We start from the raw sequence: 15,672 nt of genomic DNA on the forward strand, positions 1-15,672 counted from the left end.
TCCATTGAAATTCCCCGGACTTTCCATGGCTCCACTTGTGCAGACTTCGGTTGTTAACCACAGTGAGTCATATTGTAGCCCTGAGGCGCAAGCTGTAACATCCAGTGGTATATTTAATAGCATAAATTAGCATGCTTAAGAGAGCATGGGGATTCTCCATGGGAAGTGAGGTGGGTGTGTGGGAGATCAGTCAGTAAAAGAAAGAGGCAAGAAAGGCAGAGAGAGTTAGCAAGACCATTGAAAGGAAGATATGAGTCTTTAAAAGCTTAAGAAGAAAAAGAGAGAAAGAGAAGAAGGGAGATTTGTATGAGTGTGAAAGTGTCTTAGGTATAGCTATATAAAAATCCAAGCAGGTAAGGAAATTTTTTTTTTTTTTAAATATTTTTACAAACTGAAAGTTTCTCTGATCCACAAAGCAAGATGAGAGACTCCTACATCAAGCACATAGAGAATAGAAATGAACCTGCTTCAGGTGCAGGGATTTGTATTACATATACAGTGCAAGTAAAGAAATGTCAGCAAACACATTTTAGAACATGGTTTGCAGATATGAAATGCTTTTGAAATGCTTCCTGAATTATATCATTACATTCTCACAAAACCAGCAAAACCAGCCTCTACTTTTGTGGGGGAAAAAAACCCAAATAGGCAGAGGTAACATACCTTGTACCACAGGATGTCTGGAATGGGCCTCCCTTCAACCACCACAGCAAAGCGAGGTGTCTCACCAACACTTACATCCAGATCCTCCATAATAGACTCAAACGTTGGGGCCACTGGAAAGAGAGCAACACACAGAGCAAGAATGAGGGAGAAAACAGTGAAAAGGTCACCAACAAAGATCATTCTTATAAATATCAGAGCATTTCTAAAAAAACAGAACACCTTTACAACATAACAAAATGGCAAAATGTGCCCAATATGAGTAGATGCTATGTAGTTCTTTGCCTACCTGCCATCTCTAGGGTGAAGAGGCAGGAATCTGTACCATATGGATTGCTAGCAGTGAAGCTAAGTGGTCCCACATCACTGCTCTTCACCTTACAGAGCTTTAGTGTGTGTTGGTCATCATCAGGCATGCTCATCTCAAACAGCCCAGCTCTGTTCGACAAGGTCGCTCCTCTCCTGATAAAAACAGCAGCCAGTTTTACCACAGCTACAATTTACTGCAGTGTGCAGAAAATTCTGATGTATTGTTTGAGTACAGTTATACTGTTTCAGTTCAAAATACTATAAATGTACTTGTCCTTGAGCAAAAGTGGAGCATATTTCAGTTAAAAGATCTGTATTTTCAATAACTATATATAGAAGAAAATGTCAAAGTTTTCACTATCTGAAGGGTTTCCTCAGGCCACCACACATATTGTATGTCCTGCTGTCTGATGCATTGCTTGCTCTGTCATGTTGTCATATATAGAGTGATGATTTAAACAAGAAAACAATATCATAAAAGTAGATTCTGTAAAGGTACATTTTTGTTTTAATGTAAATGTGTCCTAAAAAGTAAAGGGTATAATTAGTGTCCAATTAAGTATTACTGATGTCCCTACGTGGTTATGATCTTCTAATTAAAGCAACAAAAGATATCTACTGAATGATACCGCCTCAGTGACAATTCCTAATTTTACCTTTTTCCCCTAAGTGTAGAAAATATATACAAATTCAGACTCTAATTATGTGGTGAAAATAGTGGTGACAGTTGGGGTTAGGGGGACATCTTGTGTGACATATCATTATCCGAGGTTGTATTGAATCTGGGGTTATACTGTTTACAGTAATATGTGATGAATTTGTCAAAAATGACACTGTGATCATGCAAAACACAGAAGCATACAAAAGTGGAAAGACTTTAAATGGTATGCTTGAAAGAGTTAAAGCCACTGCAGCCTGTATTCAGGTATGTTAATATTCTGAAAAAAGAGGCAAGTTTGAATGAGTCATAGAAATGTCCCTGCAGAGTTTTGACCCAAACCACATCCTCTCAATTAAGCTTTTCAGTGGAACCAATTTATTTTCCAATTGGGTTAGACCTGAAATTACTTATAAGGCAGATCTTTAGAAATAGCTTTATAGACCCAAGGCATGTTTGTATAATTGAACAGATAACTCACATCTTCCAGGTGACAGCTGCATTGACATGGTTAAGAGTGACCGTAATGCTGACTGACTGATTCTCCACCACATATACAATGTCTGGCTTGTCAATAATAACTGGGGCTTCCTTGAGATATGGACCTGCAGGAAAAGATACAAACATATTATAATTATACTGAAATAACAACTCACTAATATGTTTGTGTGTGCTTACCTCTGTCTATGAGCTGCACTGTGTCTGTGGCTGGAGACGGCTTGCTAAAGGCTTTGCTGGTGATTGATAGGACCCTAAAGGCATAGCGGACACCCTTGGATAGTGATGTGACAGTGTAGGAGGTCTGCTTTAGGCTGGAAGCGATTATTGTCCATTGTATAGAGCCCAAGGCCTGTTGCTGGACAGCGTACATCAAGGTGCTGGGATCTGGAACCAGGAAATAGATTAAAACAACATTTTCATCCTTTCCTTGATCAGACCACCTATATTGGGGTTGTCAATTGGTGGACCATGTTCCAGATGTGGATCCAGCAAAGTATTTAAGTGGATTGAACTGAGTACTTATAAACGTATAAACATATAGTTTAGCATTAGTTTACGAAACATGAACCAATGCAGCTTTTGTAGCAGATCCATTGTTGCGGCCAATCAAAATTATTAAATTATTTTTAAAATGACAAAATTATTTTTTTTAATTATCTAAATTATTAAGCTGAAAGCAGCTCATCAAGAGACATTTGGTCAGAAAGAGGAGTTTTCGCAGACTTTTTCGGATTTTTCATTTTATTTACCCTCACTTTTCTGATTAGTGAACTGAAGACATGGCTTGTTTAAAAAAGTAGAAGCATGCATTTCTTTTTGTCTATATCAAATTCAAAATCAATGTATCTCATCTGAGTCCATCGCATTAGTCAAAAGTGATAATGTGAAGCATCAAAATATAACCAGTTTAAATTGTCTTATTTATTGCCTCAAACTAATCATTAATGGTAAAGTATTAAAAGGTAACTGTTGTCAACATTCAGAAATGTTAGTTATTTATCCAGACGATTGTAAACAATTTATTTTTCATTTAACTGGACCTTTACAAATTTTAATTGAATGCCCCTGCACTACATCACACATCAGTCAAGGCAGCAAAGGGATAGTGGCTATTTAAAATAAGGGAATTTTGAATTCATAACAGAGAAAGTCACAGCAGTGAACATGAGGGTGACATGAATACAAGAACAATTGACAGCTAAACTATCTTTTACAGGAATATGCATATTGAAGACAGTGAATTAATACTCCACTCCAAATCTATCAAAGATGGGGCAATGTGTGCGGCCTATATTCATGAAGGAATGACAGCAAAATAAATTAGTAGTGCACATCCATATGAGTGTAGATGGTGTAGCGAGAGTACCAATTGATGGGTCCAGCCGTTTGGGCTTCTTCCAGCTAAGAGTGACAGTCTTGCCAGTAATGCACTCAATTACTGGTGCTCCATCTGGAGGATCGGGAAGAACGTCTGCAAAAGAGATGAGAGGAAAAATCCTGAGTAAGACACACATAAACCCAGACATGTGGTCTATTCCTCAAATGAACTGACAGCCTTATCTTTTAGAGAGTGGATGCAGAGAGGATCAAGCATAGATTTTAGGGTTGTCTGTCTCATTAAAGGATTTGGCTCTAGGATGTTAGAAAGACCACTTTTCCTCTCTGCGATGATAATCAGAGGATCAAGAAATCCAGGCCACAGTTGTACTTATATGGTATTTGTATCTCAAGTGCAGTTCTTTTCAGTAAATTAGTCCAAGCATGTGAAATAATATTATATGGTTGGAAACTTCCTTTTACAAACTATAAAGTGCTATAAAGCCTTAACCCAATTGACATTGTTACTGATTTTATACATTACACTTTTCATTTGTTCAAAAACAAAAAGCATGCTGTTATGTAGATCCTGTATAAAAATATCTAAACACTACTCATCACATCCAGGTAGATATTATTAAACTTAATCTTCTATAATTGTCTGGTTTGACTGGTTTAACAATTAATGATAATATTTAATCAATAATTAATATTAACATTTTATACTTTCATGTCATCTTTTGTTGCTACTTCTTAGTTCTTCATGTAAGGGAGATACAACTTGTTTTGCATGAAATTAGAGATATTAGGCTACTAGCAAAGCCCACTTCGACAATGTAGACAGGTTCTCTTTCTGATATTTTGGGAAACAGAACCAACATAATTTCTTTAGAAAATGTTGCAGACATGTACAGACAAAAATAATAACTGCATGAGCATTCCTACGCACATCTCTATTTCTTTATGGTTTAAGCCCCACCCACTTCAGGTTTAAATCCAAATACAGTTACAGATGCAAATATTTGGAGCACTTAGATGCAGATACAGATAGTGGCATTGCATTACACCCCTAATTAGTTAATAGATTAACAACAATTTAGACCAATGTTTGAATATTTTAATCTCAGCTAAGGTTGTGCTGAATCTGGAAATTGACCATTCCTGATATTATGGTACTGTATAAATAAGGTATAAATGCCTTAATGTAGGTAGAAAAGGGTTAACACTTCTCCCAATACTTTTTCCCTGAATGTTAAGCATTACTGATCAGTATTCCCTGCCATCCTCTAGCCCAACCAGCATCCTACTGAACTAGAGATATGCCAGACAAATTCAGTGCATATGAGGCATACCAGGCATATAATATTGAATAAGTGATGGCATTTCTCTCACCTGTTACATACAGATGGGCATAACATGTGGCCTTTCCCAGCTTGTTGGAAATAACGCTCTTGTAGACACCACCGTGGGCATGGCAGACAGAGCGAATGACAAGACTGTGGATATCTCTGACTGCAGATGAAGAAAAAAAAGAATTAGAACTGCTTAAGAGAGATAAAGAGTGATTACAAGTGATAAATTTAAGGCAGTTTCAAAGAGAAAAGAAGCCAGAGGGTATTAAGAAGGACAGTCAGGCCGGCATGTAGAATAATCTGTAAATTTCATCTCCTGACACTCATTTCGACCTGAGACTGCAGTCTCAGAGTTTGACTGACGCTCTGACCTCCATGCAGAAGACTGAAATATTGCAATGGCTCACACTGCGTCATCTTCCTGTCCTCAGTGCTTTCAATCTTCTTGCCATTGTGGAACCAAGAAATGGTGGGATATGGCAGGCCGGCCACTTTGCACTTCAGCACGGCCTCTTTACCCTCGACAACATCCAGGTCGTACAGTGGCTTCACAAAGTCAGGCATGGTAAAACGCTCCACTTCGCTCTCAGGAACCTCTGGCTCCTCGGGAATGGATGGCATCTTCTCTAACTTAGCCCTAATGGGAGTTGGAGAGTGAAAGATAGTCAAGCAGAAAGCATGATGAATAAACTGCAAATATTTAATTCCAAGTCTAAACAAAATCTGTTGGTGTTTGGCATACAGTATAAACACAAGTAATGAGAATCAAACAATAATTTGCATGAACTATAGCTGACTGTAGAAGATAACGTTCTTAGTTAATAGATATTTGACAGCAACATAAACAAAGTATTAATGCTGAGCAGTAAGGGGGTGTGATAAAGCGGAGCTCTGTCACTTTTGGTGTATGTGAACGGCAGTTGCCAAGCTCTGGTCCTATAATTTGAAGAAAATGTTAATAATTTCATCAAATTCATTTATCTATTTAATGTTAGCACCCCAAAGTTGATTATTTTCCAATAACAAAAAATTTCCAGCACTTACAATTTTAAATTCATTAAAAACAACACATACATGTTAGCAGTTTATAGTTAAAATAATATTGTGGACCAGCTGTGGAACGAGTTAGCGCTATAGCAGTTATAAACAGTCGTTCCCTCACCAGTCTCTGTTTTTTTCTATTATTTGAAGTTAACAAGACAGAGAAAACTGAGAAACCAGAAAGTCTTTTTTTTTCTGAACACTCCCCCATGATAAATACTAATCACCCATAAATTGCCAAGTGCATTCACGGCACAGCGATGCACACAAAACTCTATTAAAATGATAAAGCTCTTAGAGAGCTGAAAACAGGAAAATAAGAAGTATCCCACTTCATAAATAAGTGCCATTGCTGGGATCAAGAAAAAGCAGGGCTATCCCACTTCCTAATTCCCAGTTAAATGCTTCTACTGTATATACATGTAATGAAGTTAAACAAGAAGAGTTTACATCTGAGATGACATAGCTGGCCGGGGTTCCTGTACATAGAGCTCTGCTGAACATTCGGCCTTGCCATGTGTGTTCTTGGCCACCACTGTGTAGAACCCTTCATCCTCACTGCTCACATGGGAGATAACCAACGAATGCCGGCCACCTTCCTTCAGGATGCGAAAGTCCTCACTCTCTACCAATGGATTGTCTAGGAGAAGAAAACACACAGATGTCCGCGGTATAGTTAGGTGCTTAACTAATTGATAACAGTTTCTCATGGGAAAAGCCTCTTACCGAAGTGAGTCCAGGTGACCACAGGTGGTGGCGTTCCACTGACCTTGCAGTCAAATCGTGCATTTCGACCCTCGATCACCTCCAACACATCCAGCTTTCGGGTAAACAGTGGCTCAACAGAGGCAATGACCTTCAGCTGGGCACATGAGGTTAGTTCCTCTGCAGAAGACAAGCAATGGTAATCAGTATGATAATGAGAACAATTCAATAATGAAGGTCAGTCGTTGAGTACTAATCACCAGTTTCAGGTCTGGAGAGTCATGGCACTGCAAAGATTAGTGCTCTGATCTATCTAATTGGACAAATATCCAGTTTAAACAGCACAAGCTGAAATGCCAAACATCCAATGCTCTAACCACCCAAAACCGGCACAAAGCGATTAAGAATGGACAAAAGCCTGCACGTCCTACATTTTTCTACCATGATGTCATGTCTGGAGATGCTTACCTTTGGCTGTGCTCAGTTTACAGGTATATGTGCCACTGTCGTCCTCATGCACTGAGTTGAGCATCAATCTGCACCTCTTCCCATCAAAGTGCATCTTACAGTTCAGAAGTGCTGGCTGGATAAGCTTCCCATCCGACAGCCAGTCTACATCCACGTCCTGTGGTCCAATCACATGGCATTCAAACAGCACTGACTCTCCCGCCTTCACCATCACATCCCTGAGAGGCCGCACTATGGCCAGGCCAGGTTCTACTGGAGCGGCTGGAAGATGAGTACAGAGGATGGAGGAGATGACATACAAGGGATTTTGATTAAAAATTGGTTTTGTATGATGGTCATTGAACATTTATGTTTGTTTGGTAAGACAGGGGTGCATGGTGGGCCACAGGTAGCATTGCCTCCTCACAGCTCCAGGGTGGGTTTCCTCTGGGTTCTCCAGTCTCTTCTTACCTCCCCACAACATTCATGTTGGTGGTTTGGCTATGCTAATTTAGCCTAGGTGTGCATCAGAAACAAGCCGAGATGACAGTGATGTCCAAATGTTGGTTAGTAGCACTTATGCACTTGTTAAACCTGGTTGATTCAATTACAGAATCTTACACTTTAGCATAGAGAGCAAGTCCATGGATAATTTGTCTATCATAGAAAATTGTCCTTGTCAGAGCAAATGGAGCTTGGCTAAGAGCCTGAAAACTGTCAACTACCACAGCAGGCAAGGTAGATCTGGTCTGCTAATAACCTATGCTAATGACCTTGCATTGAGTTTAATGCATTCCTGTGAAGTGCATCTGATTTTTCAGGAAACGAGCCCTACATTTTGGAATATGTTTTTATTGTGGTAAAATATTAAAATATATGTTATACGTAATCACAGATGTGTCGTACAGCAACGTGTCATACAGCATCATGTCCTAGATAGAACGAAAGTCTGGCTTCTACCATTCATGTAATTAGCAAGCTTCTGAAATGATAACCAGCCTAGCTGTAAAGGATCTGGAGACAATCACGGGAACACTGACTGTGAGGCAATACACCCCGGATAGGACACCAGTCCATCACAGGTCACACACACGCACACACACACACACACACACACACACACACGCACACAGAGCTAGTCGCAATTTAGACCCAATCCACATACCAGCATATTTTTGGGAGGTCGGTGGAAATTGGAAAACCCAGAGGAAACCCACACAGACATGGTAGAACACGCAAAACTCTACACAGAGAGTAACCCAAGCTCAGGATTAAACTGTAGCTGTGTGGAGCCAACTCTACCTGCTGCACCACCGTGCTAATATTTTAATTGTTGTTTAATTACTTGGAATACCTAGACTTTATTCAAACCTGAATACTACCATACTAAATAGAATGTGAAATAAATACACCACCACTGGTGTCTTTACTATTTCACATACTATTAATTAAGTAGTATTCTGTTTGAGGTGCAGTCTTGAATACTTCCTGAATGTTTTTGTTCACAGCAGTATTTGTCTGGAGGCAAGCACAAATCACATTACTTCTATGAGGTGCTTACAATCTCATATTTCTAACAGAGAGGACTTCTAATTCCCAAATTTTGATACATATTTATTTTGGCATAGGGTAATAAAGTTTTTCAGCCAAGAATGAAAAAACATGGAAAGATACACACACACATACACACAAATCTGATTCCACTGATGTCTTTACCCCACAATAAGATGTAATCTGCTGCTCACTAGCTTACATAATTAGAGATTACTTGCTCTCAAATGTAGCAAAAAAATAATAACAAAATTAAATAGAAACAATTAAAGCAATTAAACATAATTGTTGAGAAAAAAAATTACGCTGAACGACATGCATGTTATCCTTAATGTCCATTAACATGTCATCTTCAATGGCGTCTGAGTTTTATTCCAAAGCTTTAACTTTCATGCTATTACTTTCTTGTTAATACCATCATTAACATAAAGCAAACATAGTAAACAAAGTAACATAAAATTATAAACTTTAATGTTAATACCGTCAATGGCATTGTGCTAGTCATCTCATAGAGTCTCAGCGCTAACGGCGCTAAAAAGTGCATCGTATAACTGTATTTCATTCTGGAACTTTGAGTCCACAATTTGCTGGCTCCACTTCTTCTGTGTAGGATTCCTCACTAATACGATATTGAACATTACCGGAAAAGTGGTGAGTGATAAAAGAAGCTCTTTTGTTTTAGGAGCTCAAAGCCAAACCTGACCCTTATCCCTCATGTTTGAGATTGTTAAATTATTTTCTCTTATTAAAAATAATTGTAACTGCTTTAACAGTCTCGCCAATCACCTCTTACCAATCACCTCAGTCTCACCTTCTGGCATAAGAAGCACCAAGCACATCACAAATACACTATATAGCCAAAGGTTTTGGACATCTGACCATCACAGCCATATGTAGCCCTTCCCCAAACTGTTGCCAAAAAGTTGAATGCACACAATTGTCTAGAATATGTTTCTATGCTGTAGCATTAAGAGTTCCTTTCACAGGAACCAAGGGGCTCAAACCTGTTCCAGCATGACAGTGCCCCTATCCACAAAGCAAGGTCCATGAAGACATGGTTTGCCAAGGCTGGAGTGGAAGAACTCAAGTGACCTGCACAGAGTCCTGACTTCAACCCCACTGAACACCACTGGGATGAATTTGAATGCTGACTGCACCCCAGGCCTCCTCACTCAACATCAGTTCCTGACCTCACTAATGATCTTATGGCTGAATGATCACAAATCCCCAAAGCCACACTCCAAAATCAAGTGGAAAGCTTTCCCAGAAGGAGGAGGTTATTATAACAGCAAAGGGAGGCTACATCTGGAATGGGATGGTCAACAAGCACATATGGATGTGACGGTCAGGTGTCTACAAACTTTAATACTTTATTTACAGCTGTACACAAATCCTTTTCCGAAGTGAAACAAAACATGCTCTTCTCCACTGCAACTCTACTTGAGCCAAGTTAACTAATGTAGCTAGCTAATGCAATTCATTTAAAATCAACTAGCTAACGTTATAAAGAGCGAGTCTAACGGCCTAAGTGCATGAACACCCACATCTGAGCTTTTGATGGCTGCTATTTAAACTGGGGAAACATAAACAGTGTTAAATAAAATGTTCAATGATGTTGCTGAGGTTATCGACAAGTACTCATACTTGCACTCATACATAAGTCTGGAAAAAATGGTATCCATGCATCCCTAATACAAAGTGTCCTTTTTTGACAGAAATTCTGAAGAACATCATTAAACTATCTGTGTGGAGAAACCTATGGGTAATGCAGTTTCAATGATCATTATTCTAATCAGATGGCGCTGTGAGAGAAAAACCACTCTTCAGTGCAGTTTTGATGTGAAGTGTGTGTTTGGGAAGAGAAGAGGCTCTTGACCTTACTGCACCACAACCTAGAGCAGATTGGCTGTAATTAAAGCAGACATGGTGAGAAGTAGGTCTTCTCCATGTCCACACACAGACACACAAACAACTGGTCTGTAAAATATGCTCAACCTTATGGTGCAAATCCACAGGTATTAGCATGTGCTAGTATAAATAAAAACTAAAACCTTTTGGGACCTTGTTTATGCTTTTCAGCCTGCAGGTGACTATTTTAAGAAGAATATATGCTCCTGATGATTGACCACAGAATTTTCAGGACTCAGTGGCTTCTATAATTATGATGATGGATTATAATTCTGTGTTTATGGAGTGCACAGGCTCGTATTATAAGATAAGGCCCTCACCTTTCACCTCTAATTTGGCCTCACACTGTTTGGTGCCGTACTCGTTGATGATCTTGCAGGTGTACACACCAGCATCAGACTTCACAGCTGATTTTATTATCATCTCACAGTTGCCGTCCTCTGTCTCACGGACGATGTGTCGAGGACCTGTTTTTATGGTTACTCTGTCCCTCAGCCTAGATTTGAAGGAAAAAAACAGGATTTATATGTTAGATTATGCTACATTGCTGTACAAGAAAGTTTGAAAATAGATCCATATAGTACCTATAATAGGTTAATCTTTTTAAATGCTATACAAACACAGAAACAAATAAATGAGGAAATAAATAAATATATTATTAGTGTTTAAACCTATGATTACAAAAGTTACTATACAATTACATTTTAATGTCCAATTACCAAATTTTGATTAAGCTCACAAATATTGCAGCTGAATATGTTAAATTAATTGAAATAGAACAAGTATTAATAAAATATTTTAGAATATTAAATAGCATTAAAATACTCTCATCTACACTCACTGTCCACTTTAATAGGAATACCTGTACACTTGTAGACAGTTATGCAATTAGCCAATCAAGTGGCAGCAGCACAATGCATACAATCATGCAGATGCAGGTCAAGAGCTTCAGTTAATGTTCACATCAAACATCAGAATGGAGAAAAATGAGATCTCTGTGACTTTAACCGTGGCATGGTTGTTGGTGCCAGATGGGCTGGTTTGAGTATTTCAGAAACTGCTGATCTCCTGGGATTTTCACACACGACAGTCTCTAGAGTTTACACAGAATGGTGTGAAAAGCAAAAAAATGAGTGTACAACAGTTCTGTGGGTAGAAACACCTTGTTGATAAGAGAAATCAGAGAAAAATGGCCAGATTGGTTCAAGCTGCCAAATAATCACTCTTGGTTCAAGCTGCCAGGAAGGATATATGGTAAGTCAAATAATCACTCTTTACAGCCATGGTGAGCAGAAAAGCATCTCAGCATGCACAAAACATCGAACTTGCGGTGGATGGGCTACAACAGCAGAAGCCCACACTGGGTTCTACTCCTGTCAGCCAAGAACAGGAATCTGAGGGTACATTGGGCATAGGCTCTCAGAAACTGGACATTTGAAGATCACCTTTCAAAAATATTGTCATGGTCTTTTTCCAGTCTTCAACTGTCCAGTCCTGGTGAGTCTGTGCCCATGACAGATTCTTGTTCTTGGCTGACAGGACTGGAGCCTGATTTGGTCTTCTGCTGTTGTAGCCCATCCACTTCAGGGATTGAAGTGTTGTGTGTTCTGAGATGCTTTTCTGCTCACCATGGTTGTAAAGAGTGATTATTTGAGTTGCTGTAGACCTCCTGTCAGCTCAAACCAGTCTGGTTATTCTCCTCTGATCTCTCTCATCAATAAGGAGCTTCAGTTCTGCTAACAGGATATTTTTTTGTTTTTTTTTGCACCATTCTGTGTAAGCTCTAGAGACTGTTGTGTGAAAATCCCAGCTCTTGACCTGTATCTGCATGATTTTATGCATTGTGCTGCTGTCACTTGACTGAATGTTTGGATAACTGCATAAATGTGCAGGTGTACAGGAGTTCTTATTAAAGTGGATGGTGAATGTATGAGCATGACACTTTCCTTTTTAAAGATTATTGTCTAAACAGCCATTATGTTGTAGCTTTCACCAGTAGATGAAGTGCCACTAATATTTCCTACTATGATTGAATGACAGAACCTACCAATAGAGCATTGGTTTAGGCTGGCCAGTCATTCGGACAGACATGATCACTTCTTGTCCCTCTGTGACTGTCTGATCTCCTACTGTAGCCTGTAAATATGATACAATCATACTGAGACACATTTTATACTGAATATATCACAATAACCTAAAAGCAAATTGCTGATGCTACAGTGTTGAACTGAGTTTTATATGCACACTTTATATGATTGTTAATTCAACCCTGCATTACTTAAATGTCCAAAGCTAATAAGACCATTCACCTGAAAAGCAGGGGGCTCTTTAAACCGAGCGTCTATGATCTTCCGGGGTTCAGGACCACGGTAGGATGATCCTATGAAATCCATGGCCTCCTCCAGGGGACTGAGGTACTCCTCATCAGAGGTGATGGGGCTACTGATGTCCATGGGAACACCAAGGTTGCCCCTCACATCTTGGCTAGGCTCTGAGGGTAAGACACATCAATCTCAGATAAGTCCATATTTAAAATACAGTCAAGATAATAATAATACGGCATTGAATTTTTATAGCACCTTTCTAATTCAAGGTCGCTGTACAAAAAAGCAGACTCCAGAGTGGACCAAAGACTAGCAGGAAGAAGAAAGAGAAATGTGCTGGCAAAAAGGTATATTTTAAGTTCTCTTTGACTATTGTTTTGGGAGAAGGAAGTTCGGTTATGAAGGTCTTGTGGGATGGCCCCCCCAACCCCCCACTGATGTCAGTATTGATGTCAGGCACTCAGAGAGATGGAGGGATTCTCTGTGATGGGTAACCAGTGTAACTCTTGGAGTACAGAAGCAATGTTTGCTGAACTTTTGGTATGTGTAAGTACTCCAGCAGCTGAATTTTGAATATGTTGCAGTCTATTTAGGGTTTTAGCAGAGAGTCTTAGTGCAAGATTAGCACTTAGTGCTTGAAAGAAATGAAATTCAGTTCTGAATTTGGCTCAAATAATGAAATGTGGATATTTCATTGTTTACTTAACACTATAGATGCACGGCACACATGCTAACTAATACATTTATGAATGGCTTTATAATATAAACTGGTTTAATATCCATACATCACATTACACAATCTTCAATGTTCTACTTGTAATCTCACTACTATTCCCTAACCACTGTCAAGCAGAAAAACCCATTCTAGCCACACAAGTTCACTGAAGTGTAAAATTCACACAGACTAGCAGGGATTGTGCTGGATCCTATCCTGTTTCTGTTAGACAGGCTTTTGAATCTGATCTTGGTGAGAGGAGAGGACTCGAATAGAAGGAAGCTAAAGACGAAAAGGTTAAATAAAAAGAGGCCCTCTGCATTGTGGATGGTTGAGGATAGGATGAATCAGGTAATGCCAAATCCAATCTCACAGTGTGACAATGTGGAGATTCAGCTCAGTACTTTTATGAAACATTGTCCATCTTGGTGATGGGAATCAGAGATGGACAAATGAGCTCTGGGGATATAATGTATGATTCTAGCTTATTTTAAAGTTTCTGTGTTGTTCATATATATCAGTAGTTAGTAATAATGAAACAAATCATAGGTCTCTCAAAAATACTAATATTAAAATAAAATGTAATATTGACCTTCACTTGCAGTAATTGCTATTATTCAGTATACTGTAAATAAAGAAAATATATACAAAGCACAGATATACACTACAAGCAAAATTGTGAAAGCAACATTAATACCATAAAACAAAAAGGTTTCATTTAATGCAGTAATATCACACAATTAACTAGATTCTAATTTATTTTTTCATTTTGCCTGATATACACCTTATTATCAGATTCAGGTGTCTCTGAACATTAAATAATGAGTGTTAAATTAGGAGTTTATTAATAGTTAAATAATTATTTATCTAAAAAAATCTCATATTAATGTAAGAAACTGCCATATATAAAATGCCAAATGCTATAAACAAACCAATGAAATATTTTGGAAAAATGGCAAAACTTCTTTTCAGTAAAGGTCTTGTGATATTGGTGGAAAATTGACTTCATTGTAAAATATTTAAAAACCTTTAAAAACCATTGCTTCCTCCATATCTTTGGCCTACACACTATAAATAATGATGTTCATAAGAATAATAAGCGTTTTGGTTAATTTAATTGGCAAACTAGTGGTTTTACTGTCAGAAAGCCCATGCTGTTGGGTTCAGAGCAGATCCTGTGAGTTTGCAGTGGGAATAAATAGATAGCACTTACAGGGTTCTGCTTACCACCTTGTACACAGTATATATTACAGCAACCAGCATGTGATTATCACTGCTAAGCTAGAACATTTGTAAAGCACCCAAACACTTACTACAAGAATAATACCTTTTTAATCAGTAAACAAATGTTATCAACATACAAGCAAAAACCAATACAATATCAACTGGGTATTCTATCCATTTCAGTTACCGTACCTTTCTTTAACATGAAATTTAGTTTTAGAACGGTCTCACACTTACCTGTCCCACTGGTGGCCAGACAAATGCAGTACTGTGGTTAAATCCTGTCACCATTTACAACAATTATCTATTTTTTTATCTCAGTCTTCATTTTAAGAATCATTTGCAGAAGTCCTTCCAAGCAGCCGTGCATACACACAAACACACTATACATGCAGAGCTCCTCCTGGCTCCCATTAAGGACTATTTCAGTAGAAGAGACAGCCATACCATGTTTCTCATAGCAACCATCCTATTTATATATTACAGTATGCGGTTCAGTCCTAGCAGAGGCAGTATGGTGCCATTTCAGTAGATCGATACTATTGTTTTAAAAAACTGTGAAAGGAAGATTTTGTTTGACTAAATTCGGGTCATAAGGTAAAACATAAAGTGCTTGCAGATACACTATGTGGTGGTTCATTTCACCAGAAAATGTTGCAGTAAATGTCATATTTACTAGTAAGAATATGGGGCCCTTACTACCAAATCATCATCAGATCATTATACGTATATATTCAGATTATATAAAGTAAATTGCAAATAAGAACTTCAGCACACTGACAGATTGCACAAGAGATTCTAGCTGTATCTCACATGATTTTATGTAAATGTTCCCGTCAGTCTGTTATTCAAAATGGGATTGATACACAAATGATTGTGACAGAGAATGAAAGTTGAATTATAGGCAGATGGATGAATTGTATTTTAACTCTGTTCAAGCAGAATCACTATGCAGAT

The 15,672-nt window shown here is 38.4% G+C and overlaps 1 protein-coding gene across 7 annotated transcripts in view; it reads right to left on the reverse strand.

Moving 5' to 3' along the window:
• spegb (striated muscle enriched protein kinase b) overlaps nt 1–15,672 on the reverse strand; it is a 90,571-nt gene that overhangs the window by 22,149 nt on the left and 52,750 nt on the right. For all 7 annotated transcript variants that reach the window (XM_026911067.3, XM_053234460.1, XM_053234461.1 and 4 more), the window contains 13 exons: nt 12,762–12,943; nt 12,500–12,588; nt 10,773–10,948; nt 7,015–7,275; nt 6,568–6,726; nt 6,292–6,481; nt 5,208–5,437; nt 4,841–4,960; nt 3,498–3,602; nt 2,309–2,515; nt 2,112–2,235; nt 953–1,125; nt 664–776 (listed from right to left, as the gene is read on the reverse strand). In XM_026911067.3, the coding sequence (XP_026766868.3) occupies nt 664–776; nt 953–1,125; nt 2,112–2,235; nt 2,309–2,515; nt 3,498–3,602; nt 4,841–4,960; nt 5,208–5,437; nt 6,292–6,481; nt 6,568–6,726; nt 7,015–7,275; nt 10,773–10,948; nt 12,500–12,588; nt 12,762–12,943 (2,129 nt within the window). The remainder of the gene's footprint in view (nt 1–663; nt 777–952; nt 1,126–2,111; nt 2,236–2,308; nt 2,516–3,497; nt 3,603–4,840; nt 4,961–5,207; nt 5,438–6,291; nt 6,482–6,567; nt 6,727–7,014; nt 7,276–10,772; nt 10,949–12,499; nt 12,589–12,761; nt 12,944–15,672) is intronic.

This window comes from Pangasianodon hypophthalmus, chromosome 5 (assembly GCF_027358585.1).
Source record: "Pangasianodon hypophthalmus isolate fPanHyp1 chromosome 5, fPanHyp1.pri, whole genome shotgun sequence".
NCBI classification, from domain to species: domain Eukaryota; kingdom Metazoa; phylum Chordata; class Actinopteri; order Siluriformes; family Pangasiidae; genus Pangasianodon; species Pangasianodon hypophthalmus.